At 49.3% G+C, this 26219-nt stretch overlaps 2 protein-coding genes and 1 long non-coding RNA gene across 10 annotated transcripts; 1 reads left to right on the forward strand and 2 right to left on the reverse strand.

The window, feature by feature from the left end:
- Window positions 1-2448: 2448 nt before the first annotated feature.
- ESYT1 (extended synaptotagmin 1) lies at window positions 2449-16528 on the reverse strand. The gene is made up of 31 exons (XM_086400608.1): window positions 16033-16528; window positions 14389-14430; window positions 14083-14217; window positions 13902-13975; window positions 13713-13785; window positions 13468-13557; window positions 13208-13263; window positions 12487-12610; window positions 12223-12399; window positions 12021-12103; window positions 11681-11729; window positions 11465-11551; window positions 11270-11362; window positions 10970-11041; window positions 10706-10792; window positions 9416-9565; window positions 8746-8898; window positions 8434-8610; window positions 8196-8278; window positions 8024-8072; window positions 7598-7687; window positions 7371-7466; window positions 7047-7118; window positions 6862-6948; window positions 4856-4996; window positions 4626-4777; window positions 4421-4519; window positions 4205-4336; window positions 4022-4127; window positions 3625-3674; window positions 2449-3451 (listed from the first exon to the last, which is right to left on the reverse strand). Exons 1-31 carry the CDS (start codon window positions 16432-16434, stop codon window positions 3412-3414), a joined length of 3321 nt encoding a protein of 1106 aa, XP_086256734.1. The 5' UTR covers window positions 16435-16528; the 3' UTR covers window positions 2449-3411.
- On the forward strand, window positions 15377-23819 carry LOC147372064 (uncharacterized). 8 transcript variants are annotated; one of them, XR_015163921.1, is made up of 6 exons: window positions 15377-15730; window positions 16102-16298; window positions 18233-18362; window positions 19767-19856; window positions 21700-21895; window positions 22903-23819. It is a non-coding gene; the product is annotated as an uncharacterized LOC147372064 (long non-coding RNA). The 8 variants fall into 8 exon arrangements; XR_015163920.1 differs by having other exon boundaries at window positions 15385-15508; XR_015163918.1 differs by having other exon boundaries at window positions 15440-15914.
- On the reverse strand, window positions 20472-25788 carry ZC3H10 (zinc finger CCCH-type containing 10). Its single transcript, XM_086400623.1, has 3 exons — window positions 25736-25788; window positions 24889-24952; window positions 20472-23431 (listed from the first exon to the last, which is right to left on the reverse strand). The coding sequence occupies exon 3, from the start codon at window positions 23374-23376 to the stop codon at window positions 22069-22071; it is 1308 nt and encodes a 435-aa protein (XP_086256749.1). The 5' UTR covers window positions 23377-23431; window positions 24889-24952; window positions 25736-25788; the 3' UTR covers window positions 20472-22068.
- Window positions 25789-26219: the final 431 nt, after the last annotated feature.

Genomic DNA, 26219 nt, shown 5'->3' on the forward strand with positions numbered 1-26219 from the left:
ATAGAAAAATATGTGTATTGCTGGTAGGAGTAGAAAACTCATAATTTCCTTTAGAATGCAGTTTGGAAGAATATATTGTCATCAGGGAATTCCTTGGTGGTCCAGTGGTTAGGACTGCACACTTTCACTGCTGTGGCATGAGTTCAGTCCCTGATGGGGGAACTGAGATCCCCCAAGCCACACCACGTGGCCAAAAATAAATTTTGTGTGTTCCCATAGTGAATAACAAAACAGAACTACCTTTATTTCTGACAATATACAATCAGTTTAACTTTGGGGCAATCGTTCTTTAGAACTGTACATGTTGTAACGGTTACAAATTATATTTTCAAAGAATATTTACTGAAGTGTAAAAATGCTTATTATGTGTTAAGAGGAAAAAAAGCAAGTTATAATCCTACTTTAAAAACTATTCCTGTAATTGTGTTAGCTTTTCGTCCTCGTGTTAGTGACCTCAGGCTTTAAATCTGCTGCAGCTCCAGATAGCACATCTTTCCACTAAGAACTCAGCAGAAAGGGAGGGAGCAACAAGGGCTTTCTTCTGCTGACGCTCCATCCCCAGGTGACTTCCTCTTACATTTCATTGACCACAGCCTGGTCACAGAGCCACTCTTTAAGTTGCAGTGGAGTCTGGGAAAGTGAGTATCCAGCAAAAAGGATTGTGATTAATCCCTTGGGGCTGGCACACTGCCACCGAGAATGCTCTGGAGCAAATGGCTGTTAGGTAGACAGATGTGTTGCCACGTCCAGTTAACCGCAGCATGTTGTTTGGGCCAATGGAGCCATCTTCCAAAAGGGCAGTGTTTGTAAACATCAGTGACAGTGCCCATGTGCTGTCATCGCTGCCTTTTCTCTGGCAGAGGTAGTGCCTCGTGTGCCTGTCAACGGCCAGCTGTTTAAGAAATACCAAATTGGCATTTGTGTAATTGCTGTGATTAACAACCCTTAGCTCATTTTATATAAGCGCAACAGTGTACTAAATTGTGTCTCATCTTGTGTTTATTAATAGTATGTAGATCAATGACCCTTCTCTTACCTATCCTGAATTTGAAAAGGTTGGGCAAGAGTAGAGACCCTTCGGGGATGGGAGAATTTGTGCCATGTCCTTTAGTTTTCTGGAAATTTAATTACCTGGAAGTGATGAACTAGGTAAAGAGTGCTTCTTAAAAATCACACATTTCAAGATCCCAGAAGCTAGCTATAATGGCAGGCCTTGGGCTACATGCCCAGTATTGAATAATAAGATGAGAAACCTTAGAAATATAAGTTCCTCTGCCCTGTGTTTTGGGGTTTTCACCTGTTAAGTTTGTGGGTTTAGGGAAGGGCAACAGAGACTTTTTGCTCATGGCCAAGGCTCTTACGTTGATGGGAAGGAAGTAGAGATGGCATAAGAACCATCAGTGAATACCAGAGATTTATCGGAAAAAAAAAATTTGGAGCTGAGTGAGTTGATGGCATAGAGAGTTTAAATTTAACTTTTGCTGATAAGGTGGATTCTGACAACTCCAAACTGAGTTCTTTCCCTGAGCCTTTCTTCTCCTCCCAGTGGACAGCATCCTAAGGTTTCAGAGAAGGATGATAAAGGCCCCCTGAAGCAGTTATGGAATCTCCAAGTTCCTATTTCAGTGACCCAGTTTTCAGTAATTCCTTCTTCTTCCACTTCACTTTCCCTTCACATGGTAGTTAGAGGGAATAGGGCACAGCTTCTGTACTTGCATTCCAGCAAGAGCCCCAAGGGTGAGCAGCTTTGAATGCGTATAAAATATTTCTCCTGTAGCTGCCCACCACGTGGGCCTTAAGCCCTTTTGGATGTGGCTGAACATCTTTGACTCTGTGCCGTGGCATAGAGCTCCCAGGTTCACCAGCCTTAGGAATCCTTTCCCTGGAAAGCTCAGAAGATGAGAATGTGTAATAGACATCATCACCGTGACTGGGAATGAATCTCACCAGAAATTCACAGTGAATTCACACAGGTCACATGAGCACCCTCAGCACTACCAGCAATCTTGGCTGCAACCACAGTGGGTTCTGCCTTGATCTCCGAGGAAGACACAGTCTCAGCTGCAGGGAGCTCCGGCCCACCTGCCTACCTCCCCACTCCTCACTCTCACGGAGGAACATGTCAGTCAGAAGCTGCCCCACGGCCTGGATTTAGACTCCAGGAACCAGAGGTTCTAGGAATCTAACTCCGATTCTAAGCAGCTGCAGCGTAACGTCTTTGGAGAAAGTACATGCTGACTTGATCAGAGATGCAAAGGGAAACACTCTCAAAGCCTGGTTGGGAGGCCCCCCAAAACTCTGAGAGTAACTACAAGGAAAATAACTACAAGGTTCTACAACTTGGAATCGTTTTTCTGATGAGGATCCACAAGCAACTCATGGCCGTGCAGGGTCCCTTCTGAGACTGTTAATAAGACAGAGCCGCCAGTATTGAGCCAGGAGTCGAGGTTGATGTCACCACTGCAGATGCTTAAATCAGCTTTTTTAATAACTGATAATCAGTTAAAAATATAAACAAACAGACCTGATTTGTGAACTGAACAAAGGCTTTTGACACTTGGAATAAACACCTGATGGGTAGGTGGGATTCTCTGCCCTTAAGGAAAAGAGCCCCAGCTGGTTTGAGTATAAGGTTTAATGTAAGAGACGTTGGATTGGCAGAGTTGGGACAAAATTAGGAGATTCAGTTCTAGACAGTGACTGAATAGCCGAGGCGCCTGGACAAATATTGACCATGCTGTCCTGAGTCCTCCAGAGCCCTCTGTATGCCCCAGCTAGAGGCTCACACCGTGACCAACACTGGCCACCTGAAGGCTTTGATGAATCTCTTCCCAGAGCCATCCAGAGACTGGCTGGCCTGAGTCAACACAGCAGGTGTCATCTTTGGGACAGGCTGGAGGAAGTGGGTACCGAAGGGGATGTGGGGTTGGGTTGGTACACTTGCTGCATGAAGTGGTCCAGGAGGCGCTCAGCGTGCATGGTTAGCCTTTCCTCTCTCCCTGACTGCTCATGTTTGGGAAGAAGGAGACCATCCCATCAAAGAAAAAAGGTCTTTCCAAAAGCTATATTTGGCATAAGCTAATGCCACTGCTAGTGCTGCCAGTGGCCAGGCACAAACACAGAAGGCCCTGAGGAGCTGGGCAGAAAGGAGAATGTGTGGGCAGAGCAGCAAATAGCCAGCTCATGTCCCTGCCCCAGGAGCCCGGAAGGATAAAGGCCGTGCAGTAGAGGGTAATGTACGGTCCTGCTCTTTGGTTGCGCAAAGGCCCTAGCACAGGACCGGGAAGGGTGAGGGCTGAGCGGTGCAGGCTCTGCCCTCGGGCCCCAAGCTTTAGGCTCATCGCATGGAGGCGGTGATGCAGCAAGAGGCGAGGCAAGGAGACAGAGCAGTCAGGCAGAAATCCCTGGCTCCTAGGAGCTGCCCTTGTCCTTGTCATCCATGAGGTCATACCTGTGGGAACGAGCAGAGAAGGCTCAGGTAAAAAGATGACTCTTGTGTTCTCTTATAAATGAGACAAGATCTTAGGGCTCTTTACTTCAGATCAGTGGTTCTCAGCTTGGCTTACATCCTTTTTCCTTCCTACTTAAGCATCCTGGGCCACTGCCAGCTCATCAGGTACTCACCACTGGGCTGCACCCTGGGAAAGGTCTATCTCAGCGAGGTCCAACTGCACCTGTGTTGGAGAGTAGCAGGGGTGACGTTACTTTTCATGTCTCCAAAAACCACGTCCCACCCTGTCACACTCCAGGTCCCAAACCAGTACAGAGGCAATTGGGTAGTGTTTGCTGTTGAGTCACTAAGTGCTGTCCAACTCTTTGTGACTCCATGGACTGTAGCCTGCCAGGCTCCTCTGTCCATGGGATTTCCTAGGCAAGAGTACTGGAGTGGGTTGCCACTTCCTTCTCCAAATTGGGTAGTAAAGAACATCTGTAGAGTAGCGTCACCAGGGTGCCTCCTCCCTAACAGGGACTACAAGCCTTTCCACCAGCAACTTTTCTCACCTTTACCCTGCCCTCTTACCTTCCCCAGCAGGTCACGCTCTCTTGACATGAAGGAGGAACTAGACTTCACAGAGACATCCAGCTTTCGCTGGAGGGCCTCATCCAGGGGCAGTTCCCACTCAAACCTGAGGAAGGACTGGGCGTTAGAGGCAGGGCCCTTCCCAAGCCTGCCATCTCTTCACTGGAAAGCCCACTGACTGACCGCTCGTTGAATTCAGGATTTAGGGTCCTCTTCTTCTGTGAAGTCTTCCTCTTGGTGCCCCGGTTCTTATCTGGCAGTAGCAACAGTGACACGTAGGGATCGGGGGGATCCCGTCCATTTTGTCGAAGGGCCCTGTGACAGGAGGAAGGAGGTGACAAGGCCACCCAAGGTGGGGGGGACAGGTAGAACCTGGAGGGTGGACAGATGGGGTCTCACCGGCAACTGTGAATGAAGCCAACCAGCTTGCGTTCTTCACTGTGGTACCAAACAGTCAGTTTCACCTGGCCCAGCGGCCCGGCTGGAGCCTCAGGGGGACTATGGAGAGATGGAGACAGCGCTGGGAGCAGGCAGTGCCTCAGGAGTCCGTAGCCTGTCCTTTATATCCTCAACTGAGTCCCATCTTTCTGTCCCAGCACTTTACCTGTCACCGTGTGTTAGGCGCTGCCTGAGCTCTGGGGCTGAAGAGGTGACCTGAGGGAGTCCACTCCAGAGCTCTAGTTCACTCAGAGATGAGGAGCTGTGGCTGTAGCTGTGGCTGTGAGCTTCCACCCCGGAGTGCTGAGACACCAGGATCTAGACGGACAAGAAGGTCGTGAGCCACACAGCCCTCTGCTCCCGCCTCCCCACACCCACCACATCTCCCACACTCACCCCGAGCTGTGCTCTCAGTAGCACCTGCCCTTGACCGTTGCTGAGCGTAAACCAGCGGTCCAGGCAGAGCCGATCAGCCACAAGGAGCTCGGAGAGGGGCAGGGATAATGAGCCCAGCATGCCAGAGCCTTCCCCCCGAACCTGTGAAGCAATAGGACTGTCATCAAGAGAGAAGCAGGCTCCTTGGCAGTCCAGTGGTTAGGCCTGGGCGCTTTCACTGCTGGGGCCCAGGTTCGATCCCAGTGCAAGCCTCGCAGCATGGTCAATAAAGGGAGAGAGGTGATTTAATCCCGGCATTCCAGGTCCAAATGCTTGGACATTCGGGTGGTTTTGGTCAGAGATTCCCCTTCATGAAGACGCAGGGAAGCTGTGGTAATAGTTGCTGCTGGCCCCATTTCCCTTTTTCAACCAGAATAGACTGTATGATCTTTACTTTCTCAGCTTTCATAAATTATCCCAGTAATAACTGCACAGGGTGGGAAAAGAACAGTAAAATGAAATTGCTTCCTGCCCTTCCTACCCGCATGTCCACACTCTACCAGAGCTCTTCCTGTTTTCCTTATACTGGCATAGTTCTAACTAAACCAATATGCCTATATCTCTATTTCATGTTTGCCAGCTTTATTATCTACTGAGTCTCTACTGTGCAAGATGATTAACTGAGCTCATTTACATCTCTTCTCTACCTCTGTCAGTGTTAATAGCTACATTACTTTAAGTTCTATTGGTTTCTATCATGTAATTCTCTTACTGTTCTATCAACTTTGGAAGGTATTTCTTGACTCCTTACTCCAGAAAGAGCCCAGCACTCCTATATTAACTTCCCCCATCCTCTCTTCACCTCCTATACCTCATCACTTTTTGGTCACCCTTCAATCCACTGAAATCTAGTTTCTACTCCATTCTAGCTCCTGAAGTTGTTCCAATCATCGGTGCCTCCTGGTTTTCAAAGTCAGTGAATAGTTTTCAGTCATCTAAGTTTACCTCTCAATAACACTTGGTCACTTCCTGTGGCTTCTATAACCCACTCCTTCCTGGTAAGCATCCCACTGTACTTCAGGGCTCTTACTCTCCATCTGCCCTTCATCTGTTGCAGCGCCCAGCATGTCCCACCTTTGTCTGTCTCCTTTTCACTCTACACACACCTTGAGAGATCATGCTCATGCTCGTGACTGCAGCTACTACCTGTTGCTTGCTCATGATGCTCAAACAAGAGGGACAGGAAGGAAGCCCACGATGGGCCAGAGATCTACCTTCCGAATGGCTGGCTCCCCTTGGATGGTCCTCAGAGATCTCAGTTTTTAAAATTCCTGCTCTGTGCATTCCCTCTGTTGGCAATGGCACCTTTATCTGTCCGTCCACACTAAAAACCCAGGAGTTAACACCTAGACTGTTCTTTGCTCCTCCCCAACTTCTTCCCCTCCATGTCAAAATAACAGCCAAATATCATCTGGCCTTTGTCAATTCTTGCTTTAATTACTCTTAACAGTCTCTTAACTGATCCACCTGCCTCCAGTGTTGCCTTCCTCCAGCTCATCTTTTACCCTGACATCAACAGTCTTCCTAATATATGAGTCTGGATGTCATCTCTCATTCTTTCTAGTGTTTTCCTATGCCTTTAGGATAAAATCTAAATTCTCAACATAATTTTTAAGAGCTCTTGTGATCTTGCTCCTGCCTATCTCCATAATATATTATTTGCCTCTATTCCCCTCTTAGCCTGAAAGGTTTTCCTTTCCTTTCCTTGGTCAGGGCCTATCTACCCTTAAGCTAAGGATGCCTTTCTTACTACCCACCCTCACCTTTCCCACCTCTTCTCCCCTCACTGCCTTTTACCTCAGCAGTTACCAGTCTGGAAGTATTCTCTGGTTATTTTTCTCCTAAAAGGAGTATGAGCTCCAAAAAGATTAGAACTTGCTCTTTTATCTCTGAATGCTCTGTGCCTGGTTCAGTGCCTGGACTGTGACAGCAGTCTGGTAAATGTTTGTAGGATGAGTTTACAGTACCTGCAACTCCAGACTCTCAGTGTTTGGTTTCCTGATGAGAAAGGAGGCGCTCTCATTCCAGACGGGGGTGGCCGTTTGGGGAACAGTCTGGTGGAGGTGAGGAGGATCCTCAGTGATGGACATTTTCTCCTCTATTCCTCTCAGCCCTCCCATTCTTAGTCCTTCGGCATTTCCCAATACAGTACCTTAGTTTTATGAGACGTATCTCCCACAGCAAGAGTAGCATAAGGGCTGGGAGGCTTGGTACCTTTTCGGAGCTGGAAAGAAAATACTGGTCTTAAATGTGTCCCAGTTAAGGCAAATTCCCTGCCCCATAGCCAGCGGCCCACATCCCTATTGCCACTTGACAGCCACCACCCTCCTGGCCTTGGGCAGACAATTCTTCCCATCCCAGCACCACCCTGGGAGAGAGGAATTTGGAATTTACTATTCCAAATACACCAGGAGCATCCAAACCCAAGGGATATAGAAGGGCCTGGGAGCTATGGGGTGTGGGGAGCAGATCTCACTGGCAGGTCCTCAGCCCGCTCCAGGTAGACAGACAGCAGGGCCGCTGCAAGTTCTGCACTCTTCTGGGTCTGGATCAAGCTGTTCACCTGCAGCACCTAGGGGAGGACACGGGGACTGGGGGGTGGTAACTGATACTCTGGAGGGCTGGCATATGCCTTGAAAGCGGACAGAAGAGCTTACTTTGACCCACCCTGGGTCCTTTCCTTCTTCCAGTATCTTTCCTTACCTCCTCTAACTCAGCAGCAGTGGGGCGGGGGGTCAGACGCTCCAGACGCAAGTGTAGGCGGCCAGAAGGGACATCCTCCAGGGTCAGCCACTGTGGAAGTAGGCAGGGTTAAGACTGGAGTGTGTGGGACAGGGACCATAAGAATGAGATGTGCAACTGGATCAGGAGGGACTGTTGATTCTTTGTTTTTAATATACCATCTGTGGACCATAATTGAAGCCTTTATTGAATTTGTTACAATATTGTTTCTTTTTTTTTTTAATGTTTTTTGAGGTTTTTAATTTTTTTGGTTTTTTTGGCTGCAAGGCATATGGATCTTAGCTCCCACCAACAATCAAGCCCACACGCCCCACACCGGAAGGTGAAGTCAACCACTGGACCGCCAGGTAAGTCCCAAGGGATTGCTGATTCTCATTTCATGCTTACCTCATCAAGGAAGCCACTGTTTAAGACAGTGGTGAGACTCACTTTACACCTGTAGAGTAAAAGATTAAAATTAAGGTCTATGGTCAAGAGCCAAGTCTCTTGTCCCCACAAGGCCAGACGTCCTGGTCTACAAGACCCAGCTTGTCTTCCTCATCAGACCTTACCCTCTCACCTGCCCAGAAAGTCATCCTTGTCCAGGTCCTTGTCAAAAACCTCAACCTCTAGCTCTTGACCTGGGATTGATGTGACGATCACCTAGTGGAAGAAAATAGTGGAATCATTTCCTTTTCTTCTCCGAATGATTGGATTCCCCCTCCAGTCAACTGAACCCCAGAAGTTTTCTGGACTACTTTCAGAGGTGGGGGAAAGATGGGGCAGAACTGGAAAGAGTTCTAGCCTTCAATTCTGACCTCAAAGATCTCGTTCCAACGGGGATTGAGATCTTCCCGAACAACACGGCTGTGGAAGCTTCGTCCTGCCAGCTTTAGTTTGACGTAGGGGTCTGACTTGCCCTTCACTAATCCCCCCAAGAAGCGGTCTTTGGCAATCAGGTCCTGGGCCTCTAATACATGGAGCCGAAGCACATTCTGCAAAAGGGACAGATGGGGACACCAGATGGCAGTCAAAGAGAGAAACCGGTCAGACCCAGTCTTGAAACAGGTTTTGCACACGTAGACCACAGTGGGCAAATAGAGCTTAGTCCTATCTGGATACAGACTTACCTCTGTCCCAAAGCTACTATCAGGAGTAGTGTGACAGGGTCGAGGTGGGACATCCACACTGCTGCCTGTCTGAGGGCTATCATCCAGGTCCCAAGCCCCAGGAATACCAGGCATAGCAGGGAACCGCACTTCTGATGTATCCAAGTATAAGAGCTGGGAAGGGCAGAGTGATTGTCAAATCAAAGCGGCTAATCAAAATTTAGCCATCAGCAGGCAAGATATGTGGGGCCTGGCAGGCAGAGCAGGCACTCTGACAGGGAAACTAGGTCTCTGCCTTGGCTGGGCTCATCTCTGGAGGGTTCCCTCCACACTCACCCTACTCAGACACCATCTCTTCCCCCAGTTAGATCAATAAACGTTTTGATCTATGTGTCTGCTAGATGCTTCCACATATACTAGATCATTTCATTGCAGAGGATTCCCTTTTTTTTTTGGCTGCACGCTCCCAGACTAGGGATTGAACCTGCACCCCCTGCAATGGTAGTGCAGAGTCTAAGCGACTGGAGTGCCAGGGAAGTTCCCTTTCCTTACTTTTGTGTGTGTGTGTGTGTGTGTGTGTGTGTGTGTGTGTGTGCTGAAACCCAGGAACAAGTCACCTTTCCTTACTCTTAATGCCACAAAGAATCCACAAGGCCCTTCTCCGCCCATAGCACTTTATCCACCTCCATACCCTCATAACTAGTTTCATGTAGAGGCGGGAGTTTAGGCCAGAGCTGCTGAGCTGGAACCACTGGTCCAGGGTGAGTTCCGGGGCAGTCAGCAGGCGAGCCAGAGGCAGGGTCAGTGCCCCTAAAGTCAGGGCCCTGGAGTCATCCTTCACCTGTAGGCACAGGAAGAGGGGATGGAGAGAAAGATTAGGGAACAGGGAGGTACACTATGGAAATGTGACGTGGCTGCAGCTTCACTCTGTGCCAGTCACAAACCTGCTCCACTCCGGGCCATCCTTTTATAGTCCTCTGTCTACTCCACAGTCCCTTCCTCCTTTGCTCTTTCTGGTCTCGTTACCTGGCCAAGTTCTCGTTCTCATTCTGCTCTTCTCTGCCTATTTAAATCCTACTGATACTTGCAGTCCCTCTGAAAATCCTACTTCTGTCACAAAGTCTCTCTAGTTACTCCAGCCTCTGTACTTTTCTCCAGCCATCCTAAGTACTATACTTTGGGTATCTGACTCCCACTGGTTGATGCTGAATCATCTTTCCTTATATATGTTTGTCTCTTCTATGAAACTAGCCAGTAAGTTTCATGACAGCAGATACTGTGTACATGCTTTTTCTATGACCTTAGAAGTGCTAGATGTCTGGGAGGTTGGGATTGGCATATGCACACTACCATATTGTGATAGAGATAATCAACAAGAACCTACTCTAAGCACAGGGAACCATACTCAATACTCTGTAATAACATGGGAATAAAATCTGAAAAATAAATATATGAATATGTATAACTGAATTACTTTGATGTACATCTGAAACACAATGTCGTTCTAACTCTATACTCCAATATAAAATAAAAAACTTTTAAAAATAAAAATATTCAGGAAAAAAATGCTAGGTGTTTAGTGCTCCATATGCTCTTCTCTTTAAAAAAAATATTTTTTTTGAGGCATAATTTACAAAGCACAAAAATCACTCATTTGAAGTACACAGTTCTCAATAAGAATGAGCCTAGAGAGATGGGTGGGGAAACGTGGAGAGTGTAAGAGGTGGAGAGTCTCGGTAGATGGACTGAAAATAGAGATCATGGAATTCCCTGGCAGTCCAGTGGTTTAGGACTCCATACTCTCATTGCAGATGGCCCAGGTTTGATCCCTAGTCAGGGAACTATGACCTGGAAAGCCACACAGTCAAACAAACAAACAAAAAACCCCAAGAAAATAAGAGATCAAAGGAGAAGATGCAGAGAAGAAATGGTGTAGACCTGGGAAGACAGAATAGCGCATCCAGGAGGACCTGTAACTCACCTGCACATCAAGCTCCTGGCTTTGAGGGTCTTGCAGGAAGAACCGGAAGGCCTGCTCCCACACTGGGCAGTTGGTGCTGTAGACAGCCTGGAGGTATGCAGGACTCGGTCAAGGGTACACGGCCCAGTACCAGTTCTGTTTCTCCAGAAAACCCTTGCCCTTATGGGCAGCCTAAAGGGAACACTTCATCCCAAGAATAGTCCCCCCTCCTCCTGTCCCCACACACAATGCCTCCCACAGTGGTATCCTTGTCCTGGCCCTCACCTTGCTCTCCTGGGTCACATCCTGGATTGACAGTTGTACCATGGGGTTGGGCTCCTTGTTCCCCTTCTTCAGCTGCGGGTGGGAGAATTCAGAAGTCACCATCTTGGTTGTTTTTGTGTTTCAGTGAAGGAAGGTGGGCTCTCATCAGAGTCTTTCCCCTGAGATGACTCTGATCCCGTCTGTGGAGTCCTCATGTTTACATGCTGTTGCTACTGGAGCACAGTGGTCAGGGGCAAGGGAGGGTGTGGGAGTGCTGACCCCACGGATTCCTGTTCACCTGCCCTCAGAAGCCACACTCACAGGAAGATCCTGGGCCCGATCCAGATAAACAACTAAGATGGCGGCCGATGGGGGCTCTGGGCGGGAAGAGACTCCACGGTTCCACTGTAGAATCTGCGGCGGGGTGGTCGTGGTCAGACCTTCATCCACTCAGTCCCCCATACTTCTAGTTACCTATTTCTCCCCTGCTAGCTTACTGTTTTGCACATTAGTTACCTGCTCCAGTTTTTCGGCATCTGGCAAAAGCGAAAGCCATTCTAGCCTTAAGTGAACTTGGCCTTGCCCACCTTGAAGAGGGAACCACTGGAGGGAGAGGTAGAAGAGAGTGAGGTAGAGATCAGAAACCCACCCAACTTCTTCCCCACCAATGCAGTAACCACTGTCTACACATTGGGGGACACTACCCTCCACCTTCCTCTTCTCTCAACTTACTTCATCCATTACTCCAGCCTGCAATACTTTCCCTACATCCAGCTTCATTCTGTGGGGGAGGGGATGGTAGTGGTAATGATGGCAGTGAAAAGGAAAAAAGAAGAGAGTGTTATAATTAGCAGAAAGTCATTCACTGGCCCGCTTCTCACCCAGAAATAACTGGCAGATCTCAGACTCCCTTCTTACACTCAGGAAGTATTTAAGTATGTGTGCATGGTGGGGATGAAGGGTGAGAAGTTGGGAAAGAAAATGATTACTATTCCCCTGGCCTGGAAAAGGATTACGTCTGGGATGTCAGTGGCCCTGGGGATTTAGACTCCTAACGTAGGCAGAGTCTTACCTGCCCAAAAAGTCATCTTTGTCTGGATCCTTGTCAAACACCTCCACCTCAATTTCCTGTCCTGGGACCTCATGCACCATCACCTGAAGAACACAGAGGGATAAGGGTCTGCAGGTGAGCAGCATCCAATCATCATCTTCTCTTAACACCTCCTGGAACTTCCCCACCTGACCATGCTCCCCCCACTCCTTGGCTCTCCCACCTCATAAGTCTCTCCCCACTGGGGGTTGAGTTCCTCATTGATGACACGGCTGCAGAATGCCTGGGTGCCCACTCGCACAAGCGCATAGGGGTCTGACTTGCCCTCAATCAGGCCCTTAACGTATTTATCCTTGGAGCTCAGCCCTCGTGCAGCCAGCAAGTGAATCCGAATTATGCCCTGAAGGGTAGGAATCAGACTGTGAGAAATTAAAGACCCACCACAGGGTTCCTGAGCGAAGGCTCTATCTAGGGGGAGAGGCCGTACCCTGGGAAGAGGGGAACGCAACTGGGCCACATCTTGAAGGTCAGGCACAAGGGGCACCAACAATCGGTTGGGCAACACAAGGAAGGCAGCGATGGAATCCATGATCATGGTGTCAGAGAGGGAGCTGAATGGGGGAGTGGAAAAGGAGGTGAGTGTGAGGGTCCCTGTTTCCCCACCCCCAACTATGTTTCTCACCACCGAGAGAGATCTACAGCTAGAGGGAAGGTCTTTCTTGAGAATACCTTTTCGCTACTCTTCTACCCCCATTTCCCACCTCCTGCTCAGTCCCTTCCTGGTTGCCATCCAGCTCTTCTTTCTCCCTTTGTCCCTGCTGAGGATCCCGTAGCCCTCTTCATTCTCTACCAAAATGCAGTCTCCATAGGAGAAAAACCACAGTACGAAACTTCTCAGGAGTATTTGTCTTAGCTCCCCAACTAGGGTCAAGGCTTCTAGACGAAACCGGCTGCATTTTTTTTTTTTTTTAAATATTTATTTGGCTGTACTGGGTCTTAGTTGCGGCACAAAGGATCTTTAGTTGTGGTATGTGGGATCTAGTTCCCTGACCAGGGATGGAAGCCAGGCCCCCTATGTTGGGAGGTCGGAGTCTTAGCCACTGGACCACCAGGAAAGTCTCCCGGCTGCATCTTTCACTGCTCTGTACCCCTAAAACCTTCAAATCAGGTTTGGAACACTTAGCAGGTGCTCAGTAAGTCCTTGGTACCTGAGTCCTGGGATATCCAGCAGGTTGGTCATCCCCGTCCAGTTGATATCTAGAGTCTGGAAGCAAAGAGCAGGGGGATCAGGACACAGCACACGGGGGTATGGTCATTCCCATACAACTGTTGCCAGTTCCCTGCCAGTTCTCAGCCTGTGTGTCAGTTCCCTCCCCCATTCCCCACTGGGGAGATGAGGTGGCCATCCTCTACCTCCCAGTCCTCTGCTTCCTGCATTTCCCTGCTGCTCCTGGATGTCTTCTCTTACCGGGCGTCGGATGAAGAACATCGACACAGCCCCCACGATGGGAAGGTCCCCCATGAGTGGTTCGAGAATCACCCGTAAGACACCATGGAGCTGGGGAAGGAAGAAATGAATAAAGCCTTTCCTCAGAAAAGGTCTTTTTCCCCTCCCAGACCTCCCCAGCCTTGGTTTTCCTAACCTCCCACTTCCCCCATCTACTGAAACTCCAGGAAAAGGCTTCTTGTGGAGGCCCCAGGCATGTGCCCTACCTGCATGCCCTTGACTCCTGCTTTGCAGAAGTATTTCTTCACTTCCACATCAATCTGAAGGTCACCTACGTAGCTGGGTGTTGGGAAGAAAGAGAACAGAGGGTGAGTCCTAGGCTGAAGTGGGGTGAGGGGAGTAAAGCAGTCAGAGTGACCAGGAAGGGGACCCGGCAAAAGTGACAAGTGCAGTACCTGATGTTCAAGTCCAGCAGGATCTGTTTTTTGCTCTGACCAGTGTGAACCTTGACTCCAAGGATGCGCAGTGGCTGTAGAAAGATGAATGCTTGAGAGGGAAGGGAAAGACCCCTTTAGGCCACCTGCCTCCCCCATCCCCATCTCTTCCCTTCCATTCCTTCCCCTCCTATACAAGTACCTTTTCACCCAGTTCCACTCGTGTAAATGTAAATGTCTGCAGGTGGGGGTTAGATCCTCGAACAGCTGGGGCCACAGTTTCAGCGAGAAGCTTCTCCATATACTGGCCCAGGAAGGGCCAGACCTGGGCCACAATCTGGGAGGAAAGGGAACTGGTCACAGAAGAGCCTTGCTTTCCCTCTAAAGGGAATTTCCTTTAGAATCCTCCCCGTGGAGAGGCTAGAATTGAAGTGTGGCAGGGTCTGGCATGACAGACGAACCCTATTCCCCCTCATGAAAAACAAAAACCAGGACAATCAACCCTCACCTTATTGAGCCACTCAGCCTTTTCCACATCTGGGAAGCTGACCTGGAGGTGGAAAAAAATGGAGATAGTGATGAGCACTATCCTTTGCTTGTGGTTTCCTGCTAAGATGCCTACTGGCTGCCCTCTGAGGAAACCTAAGTGTGACAGGGCCTCCTCACACCCAGGGGTTGGGGGAGGAGCCGGATGTCCTGAGGATTCAGTCCTCCACTGGGCTTGGGGGCACTGAGGTTTCTTTAACAAAGGGAGCCAATAGAGTTGGCCACACAAAGTTGCTTTGCAGATAGCTCCAGGGTATGAAATGATGTCAGCTGCAGAGGTGGAGAGGAGGAGGGGAAAGAAGAGCACATTCTTTCTGGAGGGGAAGGTCCTGACAAATCAGAGTTTGAGGAGGAAATCCTGGGATCCTGGCTCCTTTTACCAGCCTTCCTTCTGCCCTGGGAACCACTGCTTCTACACCAAGAGGTGAAGCAGGAAGCGGCTCCTGAGTTAGGGAGGGGCCAGAAGAGCTATTTGGGCCCAGGCTGGTGTCTTCTTTCTTTTTAATCTGTGTGACTCCTTTCATGGAAAGGAAGTGTACCTGTGCTTTATACTGGGGGAGGAGGAGGGGTAGTCGCTTTAGGAGGAAGATTAATTTCTCCTCGCTTTAGGGAGGAAGAGGAACAGAAACAGTTGCTGCTTGGGCTCCAAGTCCTGTGGGACCACTGCTCCCCCTTTCTCCTCCCCAGTTCAGAGTCTGGGAAGCATGGATATGTCTGCCAAGTGTCAACTTTAATTTTCCCTAGACGGGCAGCTCTGCTGGGAGGAGCGGGAAGGGAGGGGCCGGGAGGGGCTGGATAACGGGCTGGGCACCTGCAAGGCCTGAGAGAAGCCATCCGGGCCCCTCACCACAGCAGAGGGGGCGAAGAAAACGGGTCCTGACTTCAACCCAGCAAGCGCAGCCCGCAGTCCGGAAAAGGGTGGGGCCGGCCAGGGGCGGTGGAGTGTGGGCAGCGGGCACTGCAGCAGTCGCATGCGCCCCCCACCCCCCCAGCACCCCCGCCCTTTGTCCAGCAGCCGCCTCCGCTGCTCCGTGGCCCAGCCACCACAAGCGGAAAAGAAGAGGGTCGGAGGGTCTGTCCAGGTGCGGGGCCTCGACTGGGCAGTGCTCCCAAGGAGGGGCTCGGGGTACTCGAGGATAAGAGCGGGAAAAGGGAGAAAAACCTTATGGCCTTAAATGGATACTAAAAAAAAAAAAGTCTTGGGGAGGACAGGAAAGAGGAGGAAACCCTCTGAGCGGCCACCGGAACGGGGATGCCCAGGAGCTGCGTGAATGGCACCAGAAACAAGGAGGGGCATTGGAATGGTAGGTTGGAGAAAGAGCCACGCCTGAGACGGGCTTCCCAGATGTTATTACTGTTCTTGCCTAAGCGTGGAGGAAGAAGTCCTGATTTTGTGGAAGAATCGGGATCCGGGCGTGCGGAAGGGGGTGGATAGTCGCTCCCAAGAGTGGCGCGTCCCAGCAAGCAGGCGGCTAGCTGGCCAAAGGGGTAAGTCTGGGGCTCATCGTCCCAAGGTGGGGAGCTGACTTTAACGATAGGGAGAGCCCTCGAACTGAGGCGCTAAAAGGGGGCTATTCTGCACTGAGGATTGAAGGTGGTCGCTCACCCAGGCAGGTAGCTCTCGATGGCTCATGTAAAGAGTTTTCGCCGTAAGCCGTTCTTCATCGTCCAGCAGCTGCCGCGCGACTCGAAGGCTCCGTTCTTTCTCCTCGCGGACCCGACGCCAGCCCAGATAGAGGGCGAGGCCGAAGAGCACAAAACCCACGCTGAGTCCCATTGCCCCGGCCAGGTACACCGGCACTAGCACCAGCAACCGCCGCCCGAACGAAGTCAGCACCGCCAAGGCCTCACCCGCCGCTCCTGGGCCGGCAGGTTGGTCCCCAGAACTCTGCTCTGGCTTTGCGTGAGCAGTGGTGGGCTGGTCAGGGGGTTCGGAGGGAGGGTAGGGCTGGTCCACCGGGCTGGGGCTGGGACTAGAGCTAGAGCTGTCTCCAAGAGAGGGCTCCATGCTGCCACCTCAGGGAGCACCCGCCCAACCCAGAGATCAGCTAGAGGTTGCTTAGTTTTGCGACTAGCTCCCCCGCTTACAAACCATAAACCCCAGAATGGGGGAGGGGATTTCAAGCCACGCCCCCTCGTTCTGACTATTTGGGTTGGTCCGCACCGCATAGACGAAGGTGGAGTCAAAAGCTCGAAACCCCGCCCCCTTCCGCGAGGAGGGGGAAAGGGCTCGGGAGAAGCAGGACCTTCCTGATTGGACCTGAGTGCCAAGATGGGCGGCCCGGGATGGCGGGAAAAGGAGGTAAAAGGCTAAAGACTAGCTTGTGATTAGTTAAAAAGAGGAGGAGGCGTGGCTACCATTTAAAGCGGAGAGGCGGGACCAGGAGCTCCCCCACGTGGGATTGGCGTGCCTGTGGTATGACGTCATGCGGAGCCGCACCGCTAATTACTCGGTTTTAGAGGTAGATTGAGTAGCGAAGTTGAGGGGTTGCCGAGGGTTAGGATTTCCTTCCACTCTGTTCAGATGATTTGGCAGAACTTGGTCTGGAATTCCTACGTGTTAATTTGTCTCCTTTCCCTTGTTTTCATTCTTTAAGCATATTCCTTATCCTTCCACTTTTTTCTGGCTGTCCTTACAAAAGGAAAGGAAATTATTTTTCCTTTTGAATGAATTAAATTTCATTCCTATATGGAATGAAAGTGTTCAGTGACCTACTCTGTCTATCTTGTTCCCAGTCTTCTGCCTCATCTATGTAATGACAGCCTCTGGAAAACAAAAAACAAAAACCTGGAAAGTATGAAAATTACAGAGTTTAGATAATTCAGACTTAAGGAAAGGAGTTGGGGAGGGGGAAAGCAGGGTGAATAGGAAGTGAGGTTTTTTTATCTTTAGAAATCTCCAAGTATGTCCATTCTGCCTCCAAGAATTAGTCATCTCTATTTTAAAGAGATTAAAACTAAACTGGATCCAAAGGGAGGTGGGGGCTCAGCTGTAGCAGAAGTGATTATATTTTCCAAGAATTCCTGACTTTGAGGAACAGCTAGGACACTAAAATGGATAATCAAGAGTAATGAGACAATTGTTACTCATTTGCCTGTGTTACAAGGAAGGTTTAGAATATAGTCAGATGTGGAACTCAGTGCTACATTGCACTGTGTAGGTTTAGGAATGAAAAAACTCAGGGTACACTGAATGAGGACTCTTGTTACCAGTTAACTGGACTTAAAGTGTTGTCTAGGGACTTAGAAACTGGGCGATTGGAAGCCCAGGAGGGACAGATTGGCCATGATTACTTTTTAATGCAATATATGTGGGGCTTGCATTACTGTTTGATTTGCAGCTGTTAAAATTTTTATTTAGCTCTGCAGGGCATAGATTTCATCAGGCTATGTTTCATCAAAGCTGTTTAAAACTTATCCCTGCCCAGCCTTCCTCCCTTAAATTTTCTCACTTCCCTTTCTGTACTTCTCTGAAACAGTAACTAAACTGCTTCTTTCAGTTTGCAGAACTGTATAAAGAACAATTTTCTATGTTCTCCATAGCCTGAGATGAGCAGGTATAAAAGGAGTTCAAGGGGTTATTATTTCTGATTCCTTGGAGGAAGTAAGAATGATTTGTCTGCCCACCAGCTGATGAAACAGAACCAGAGCAGGAAAATGGATGAACATCCTTAGAGGAAAAACTTTCTAATAAAACTAAAATTTGCCAAATATTGGAGTAGAGGGGAGTCCCTTAGGCTGGGGGTTGAAGAGGATGACTTATGGAAGTTCCTTTCCAAACTTTTCCCCTTTCTCATCCTATCCAGATCAGACCCTCCCACTGAAGACGGTGTGTGGAGAACAAAAGCTCATCCTCAGGAAGGTCTCTTCACAACTGGCACCCAGCAACCACAGAATCAGCAGCTGCAATGCAGGCACCAGAACAAAGTAAACAGGGTGGGTCCCCACCCATTGACAATTCTGCTGCCCAGGTGCCACCTGGTGGTGATAAGCAGTAAGTGGGTAACAGGAAAAAGGATGGCCATTTGTTAGAGGAAGTATCTAAGGGAGGAGAGCATTGAGACTTCCTGGTTTTGCATTCTGCCTTTATATGAAATTACAATTGCCTCCCAGGGTTGGAAATGGTAATCTGGTCCCTGACTACTCTTCAAGATGGCAGTGGCAACAAAATTTGAGGAAACTTCCTCTGTATTATTCCTTACAAGTTACTGGAAGGTAGTGGTCCCATTGTTGGATGGCTCTATTATTAGCACTTATCTTATGCCAAGCTGGAGTCAGACTGCCTGAAGAGATTCGTCAATCCATTCTTTACTAGTTGTGGAACCTTGGGTTGATTATCTTCTTTAAGTCTTTCTCCGCTGGTAAACAAGTACAATAATGATGCCCATTGTGTCAATGAAATACTGCATGTAAAGTGACAAGCACAGTGCCTTGGTTTATATTAAGTACTCACATGTTAGCTATTTTCTAGAACTCTCTGCTTGTACAGCAAGACAGGAACTTTATTAGGTAGCCCGTCAAATATCTGAAGACATCTATGGGGTCTACCTACAGTCTTATCATTCTTTTTCCCAGATACCCCACTGGTTTGCCAATGGTCTTCTGTAAAAACTATTCAGAAGAACACAAAATACTTTAGAACTGACTCCTATCAGACAGACATGGTACAACTACGTTTACAATGCGCAACTATGATTCTTTTATCCTATGGAGATTCTAGGAAGGTGCTAGAACACAACAGGCTCATAATATTAACTGCCGTATTATGAAGAATATTTTAATTTTTTTGCAGCCAGTTGGAAGTCCCATGTTGTTCTCATGTGAATTATTGCTAATATGAAAGTGAAAGTGAAGTCGCTCAGTCATGTCCAACTCTTTGCAACCCCATGGACACCAGGCTCCTCCATCCATGGGATTTTCTAGGCAAGAGTACTGGAGTGGGTTGCCTTTTCCTTCTCCATGGAACTTCCCAACCCAGGGATCGAACCCAGGTTTCCCACATTGTAGACAGACGCTTTACCGTCTGAGCCACCAGGCAAGTCTCTACATTTGTTTCTCAGGCAGGTTCAAGTATTTTTAGGGGCAGGGTCAATCGAAATTGACCCTTCAGATTAGTCAATCCAAGTTACTGACATTTCCAGTATTACTTAGTATTTTTTTGTGTTATGTTGGTGAGTAGGCTTTTCATATTTTTATACAATGAAAAAAATATAGCCCTTGGGTGTATCTCTAACATGAATGTGCTCATCGACATTTACTAGGCACAAACTTTCAGTTTTGATTTCATCAAACTCTACTATTAACTGACCCATAATTATTCTCTTATCTGCAATGACTTAGGTGAGAAAGAGGAAAGCAGTTTCTGACATCTGGGAAATGGCCTGACACAGCTGGCTTTTGGAATTATTAGGGGGCTGACCTGGTTCACAGGTACTGTTGGACACAATCTCACAAAACACCAACATGAGACAAGGGCACTCAGTGATTGTGATGAAGTGAGTCAAAAGAACAAAACAAAAACCTAGATCACAATTTTGTTTAAGGGCTAAACAAGGTCAATGTGCAAACCTTAAACTGCAAACATCCCCCTCTCCCAGCTAATGAGTGACTACTGCTTCATTACTTACTGCAGTTTCAGCTTCACTTTAGTCTGTTCTTTTTCTAGATAAGATACCCAATCATTGAATTTTCCCTGCTTCCCTAATAGCACCCAGTTTAGAGTGAAGCTCTATTTCCTTGAACCTTCTCCAAACTCAATGAAAGTCTAAGTCCTATAGGTCCTTTCTAACATCCTCTTGCAAGACACACTATAGTTGCACATGGTGTCCTCTCTCCATCATCACAAACTGTGTTAAATCCATCCAACTCACTCAACTGTAGGTATATTCTTGGTAGTCTTTAGCTGGAACACATTAAAAAATACATACAACATCTACAGTTTCCCAAATCTACCTCTTTAGAGATACTTGGCAAAAAAAAATAAAAGTTAGCTCGTCAGAGTTTGGCTAGGACGAATTAATGCTGGTATCTATGATCACATTTGTCTAAATGCTCATAAACCATCTCTTTAATAATCCAGAATTATATCAGAAAATCAACATTAAGCTTATCAATGTGTGGCTTCTAGAATCCACAAACAATATTTCAGTATTTGCCCATCTTCAGTCTTTTGCGCCCCCTCCCCTTTTTTAAAAATGACTGGTCTTGACTTAGTCCACCATCTCCAATCCCAGGTGTATACTGAATGATCAACCAAACAAGAGCAAGAGGTAGCACGAGATATGATGGGGGAAGAATAAACCAGGATCACTTTCTCTACCCCCAAATCCACTGTCCCATTAGACTGTTCCCCTGAGTTGTTTCCCCTACATCAGCCACGAGCTGAGGAGGAACTGAGGTTTGGCTACTGGGACCCTTGGCTTTACTGACTCTTAACTGGATTTAAAACCTCTGTGGTCCTATGTGGAAGCAGAGGAAAGTAAGGGATGAACCCCGAGGTTTGTGTCCCCAGAAGAACTCTCCTTTCCCCAGCACCTCTTAAGCCTTGAAGGCTTAAGGCACTGGGAACTGAGAAAAGGATGCGGTAGGAGGGATGTTGCTGTCAACAACTCAGAGAGAAACTGCCACCTGCCCCGCTGTGTTTGAATAAGGGAAGGCTCTGTCGACACATATCCCATTCCCATTTCCCAGCACATCCACCCTCCTTAGTACCTGCCCCCCTAAATGACCCTGGGAACCCTGGTTACTAAGGCAACCTGGGAATAGTACATGCAGATAGAAACCAGAATGGATGGGACTATTTTTAAACTAGACAAGGTGGCTCCAATGGTTTTACCCCACAAAGTACCTTCCCTGAAGCCCCATCTGATCTTTCTCTGGGCCCTTACCCTTCTTCACTGGCCTTCATCCATCCTTACCAAGCTATGTGAGAGTGGGGTCTTTATTCCATTTTGGCATGACATCTATTTACTGCTCCCATCTTCCACACAGAATATCTAAGCAAGTTTTCACTGCCTCCTTTGTCAAAAATAACTTTTTTTATTTCTTTGGAACGTGGTTGGCCCTGCCCTCTGGATGTCCAGGTCAAGCCAAGGTAATGAATGCCTCCCCTAGTCTTTGGGCTGGAGTACTATGGTCCCCATCTTCCCACGGGCCCAGGAGCAGTTCCTATATTGTCCAACTCAACTAGGCCCCAAACTGTATGAAGGCTCCTAACAGGCCTTCTCTCCTGGCCACCCACTTCCTATTCTTTCCTGGCTTCCCCTCTGGGCAGGGTATTTTTTCCTTCCAAAGCCAGTGCTGGAACCTGTGCTGTGCAGAAGAGGACAAGACCAAGGATGTCCCCCAAATTCCCATCAGAGGACACACGCCCCTCAGTCAGTCCTTCGTCTGTGGCCTTCAGTCTGCACTCCTACGCAAGCCCGTGAGGCTTGAAGGAAGATGGACAAGAGGAGCCTCATAAAAGGCAGGTGGGAGGAAACACACCAACCCAATCCCTTCTCAGAAGCAAACTCCTCGCAGTCTCTCATCCTAGTTCATGAGTGAGCCCTTTGGACAGGGCTCTGGAGGACTAGGTGTGTGGGTGAAGGCCCCTCAACTCCAGCCCTGGGAGACTATACCAGGGTAGTGTCCATTAGCCCCATCAGTGTGGCATAGCTGTGATTCGCATGCTCTGGGAAGCGATGGGATAAGTCACCATGGGGGTGGTGGTGTGGCTCATTGTGATTCCTGCCAAGGGTTGGGCCATCGATACAGCCACGGGGGCCACAGGAGCCACTGATACAGCCACAGGAGCCATGGATACAGGTGGGGGTGCCATTCCCTGGGCAATTGTTTGAGCCAGAGCAGCTGACAGTGGCGCGATCTCTGGGTTCAAGTGTGGGGGTGGGGGTGGTGGGGCAGCAGGAGGTGCAGCATTAGTTGGGGGAGCAGCCGGAGCTCCAGCAGGGGCCACCAGTTCTTGCTGGGACACAGGGCGAGGCTGCAGAGCCTGGCTGCTGAGAGTAGTGTGAGTCTGGGCAATGCCATGGTTAAAAGTGGCGACAGTACCCACGGTGGGGGCCAGAGTCTGTTCAGTTGCTGGTGCAGTGGAGCTCAGGGTCATGACCTTGGCCTGATTGCGGAACTGCGCATTTTGTTCCAGCAGTACTTCATTGGTAGCCAGAAGGTTGCTGACCTGCTTCTTGAGCTCCTCTACCCGCTTCCTGAGCATGGCATTCTCCTCCTCTAGCAGTCTGCACTCCACCCCTCGGGGTGGAGCCAGGCTGTAGTCATAGGATTCAAAATGGGGACCATCTTGGGGGCAGCATCCACCTCGCCGGCGCTTGGGGCCTGGTTCATGGTCCTCAAAGCCCCTGTCAGGGAGGTCATAAATATCATAGAGATCATGACGTCGTCCTGGGGGAATGGGGCCTGTTGAACCCCCACCACCAGTGCCGCCTCCACCCCGAGCATCAAACTCAAAATCCCGTTGCAGGTGACGGAACTTGCACTTGGCTCCTCTCTGGCAGTCACCCTTGAGAAAGTCACGGCAGATTGGGACCTCCTCCTTCCCATTTGGTAGATCAGCTGGTGACAGGCCTAGGCCAGCTGCCACTTTCTGCCTCAGCCGAGGAGGCAGCTCTCCTGTCTTTTTATAGCCATCCTCATCCTCCTTGGAGCCATGGATGAATCGGCAGTTAGGGCGGCTACACTCCTTGTTCTGGAAGTCATGGCAGAAGATGAACTCATTTTTGCTTACCCCCAAGTTGGACACCTCACTCATGTCTGGATGGCGATAGCGGCAACGCTTCCCTCGCTTGCACACATTCCTCAGGAAGTCTCTACAGATGGCATCTGAGCTGGCCCCGCCACTGCCTGCCCCTGTCCCACTGGCCTCCTCGCTGCCACCACCTCCAGGGCCTCCACTGCTGCTCCCAGTGCCGTTGGCATAGCTGTCCCGGTCAGGCATCCTGGTCCCTCCCAACTCAGGGCTTTCTTCCTTTTCTTGCCACTCTTGGTGACCACTAGGAAAGAGAAGAACTGTGTCAAACTGGAGTCCTCCAGAAAGGCCAAACTCTTCCTGACTATCAGGCAGGTAGTCCAGCAACAGGCAGGCCAGAGGGACAATGGTATTGGAGATGGAGAAGCTAACGGATGAGCACTCTGCCTGGACTGGCTGGCTTATCAGAAGTCCTGCCCAGGCCCTGTGCTCCTGGTCTGTGTCAGAATGATTCACACTTGCCTGGCTGATGGAGCAGGAAGAGTTGGGGTGAAGCCACCATATAACCCCAAGAGTTATATGGTGAAGCCATATAACCATGACATGCCAAAGAGGCAGAGGGAGAGATTAGTGTTGGATTTTATTTCACCTCCTGAACTGACCTTATTAAATTTGTGGAAACAAAATTAAAACTGCTGTCGGTATCTGATCAGGCTAAGAGGAGACTAGGAACTCTGGCTAAGATAAGCTGGTGAGCTACTAACGGCAATGGATAATGGGATACTGGTGACATTGCTTCCCTGTTCCCCTCTTCCATGGGATGTGAGGTGAGGACTGTGTGAAGAAATAGATCTCCAGACCCCAGGAAGTCCTGAGTAAAGAGACTGGTATCACCACCTTGAGGGCAATATCTAAATTTGTCATTTTTTGGAGTTCTCTCCCAGATTACCACTATTCTCAACTCTAGGATGGTCAGCCCCCTCCCCTCCATTTCAGGGGAAGAGTTCGACAGCTAGAATCTCCACTTATAGACCCCCAAAGGACAAAACCATTTGTGGCAAGATCAAGGCAATAGAAAGGTGTTAATTTCACAGGAACAAATAACCTGTCTTTCTTCACTCTATACCCCTCCTACCCTCCATGGAAAGATCTGACATCAAACCACACCATTCCTCACTCCAAGAAGATCCTCTTTATTTATAGACTCTATAAAAGCTTTTTAAGTCTCCTCTTTCCCAAGAGATCTCAGGAATGTCAGTCCACTGCCCTGGTTCTAGCCCTCTCCTTTCCCCACCCCCAACAAGACTAGGAGTCCCTGCTACCACGTGTCTGACCTCCTAAGCCTTTCCTAAGCAGTGTTCAGGCTCCCCCTGCTGTTCAAATAGGAAAACTTCATATTGTTTCCCCTTGAGTATAAGGAATCTTTACAACTTCTTTGGCCTTGATGGCCCCCAACCACCCAGTCTGTTACCTTGACTTTGCTTTCAAGGCAAAATGATCCCGAAAATATACCAACTGGATCACAGGCCAGAATTGCAAGAGAATCTGTAAAAAAGAGGTCCTCTTTCTCCAAAGGGAGGTAGTCCCAGAATAGTAAAAGCAATCAAGGAAAAGAGTGGGAAAAGAAAAGATACAAACTTTTACTAAAAGGGAACTGACCTGCTGAATAATAAATGGCATCTATCCAAGCCTGACCCATGTTACAAGTCCCACCAGAAGCAGATCTCTTCCCCACCCAACTTTCCCAGGATTGCGTGATACCTGAGGTAGCTCAGGTGAAGTCCGGGGCTCCTGTGGGTCTCCACCTCCACATCACTGCTGGGTTCTGAGCAGGAGAAAAACAGAGACTTGGGTGTGAGAAGGGGTAAGAATGGAGAACTACAGGGTGGTTGCTGCTGCAAGAATGAAGTCTGACAAAATGGAAAGAGCTCTAGGCACTCCAAGATTTCCTTCGGATTCAAATTGAACTTCCCCTGTCAAGGGGAGAAGCTGCCAGTAAGAAGAGTAGTATGGGACAGAACTAATTTGGAGAGCCTAGGAGAAAGAGTTGGAAAACTAGCTCTGAGTGAACAAAGGGTAAGGGACGCTTCTGGAGATGAAGGAGAACGTAGGGATCAAAGCCCGGAGTCGGGTTGGGGTTAGGAACTCCGAATAGGGGGCCGTGCAAGGGCTGCGACTGACAGTGCAATAGGATGGCGGGTTAGACTTAGGGGTGGTGATTATGACGCTTCTCAACACCCCAGAGTTTGGGGGGAAAAAAGTCCTAAGAGTTTCCCGGAGCAAGTCTTTGGCCTGGCAGGTTCTGTGCAGTGCCGCCGGAGCTCTGCCGGGGACCACATGAATAGGACACTAGGGAGCACGAAGTGAAGCGGGGAAGGGAACTCCAGGTGACATCAAGCAGAGGGGATGGGCAAGGGTGTGACGTCACGGAGCTGGCGTTTGCTCGCGAAGCGGGGTCAGTCAGAAAAGGGGTTCGGCCCTACGACGTGAGGAACAGCCAACTCGGTCCTGGGGGGCCTTGTGTAGCCCGGCCGAGCCCAGCCGCTGGGCCGGCCCCGACTCCTCCCCTCCGGGCGCGGCCTCCACCTAAGTCTCCCGCCTCCCTCACCTGCCGCCGCCGCCGTAGTTGCTGCTGCCGCCTGCCGGTCCTCTAGCTTCGACAAAGAGCCGCCTACCCTACCGCCCTTCCGCTTCCTGCGGAAGAAATGACGCTCTAGCTACCAGACCCGGAACCACACTCTGTGGTGTGCGAAATACTTGCGCGACTAGCAGCAGGAAGTTCCCAGCAAGCTTTGCGTGTCACCATGGCAACCCGACCCAATGGCAAAACGCCTTAAAGCGGAATTCTGTAACGTGAACCTAGGTAAGAGCGGACCTGGTTACTCCTATGCCCGCGAAATCAACTTGAAAACCGTCCGTGGCGTTTACGCCCTTTCCAGGAAGTAAAGGCCACCCAATACTCTAGCAGCTCGTAAGACCGGAACCCACACCTCCCCGCCCCCCGACTTGTAGATATAAAGCTTGACTTTTTCTACAGCAGGGAGTAGAGACAGACTGTACTGATAGAGAATCCCCAGCTAGTGTAACCATAA

Source organism: Bos grunniens, chromosome 5 (assembly GCF_055505025.1).
Source record: "Bos grunniens cultivar Pamir isolate PY7600 chromosome 5, Bosgru_T2T1.0, whole genome shotgun sequence".
NCBI classification, from domain to species: Eukaryota; Metazoa; Chordata; class Mammalia; order Artiodactyla; family Bovidae; genus Bos; species Bos grunniens.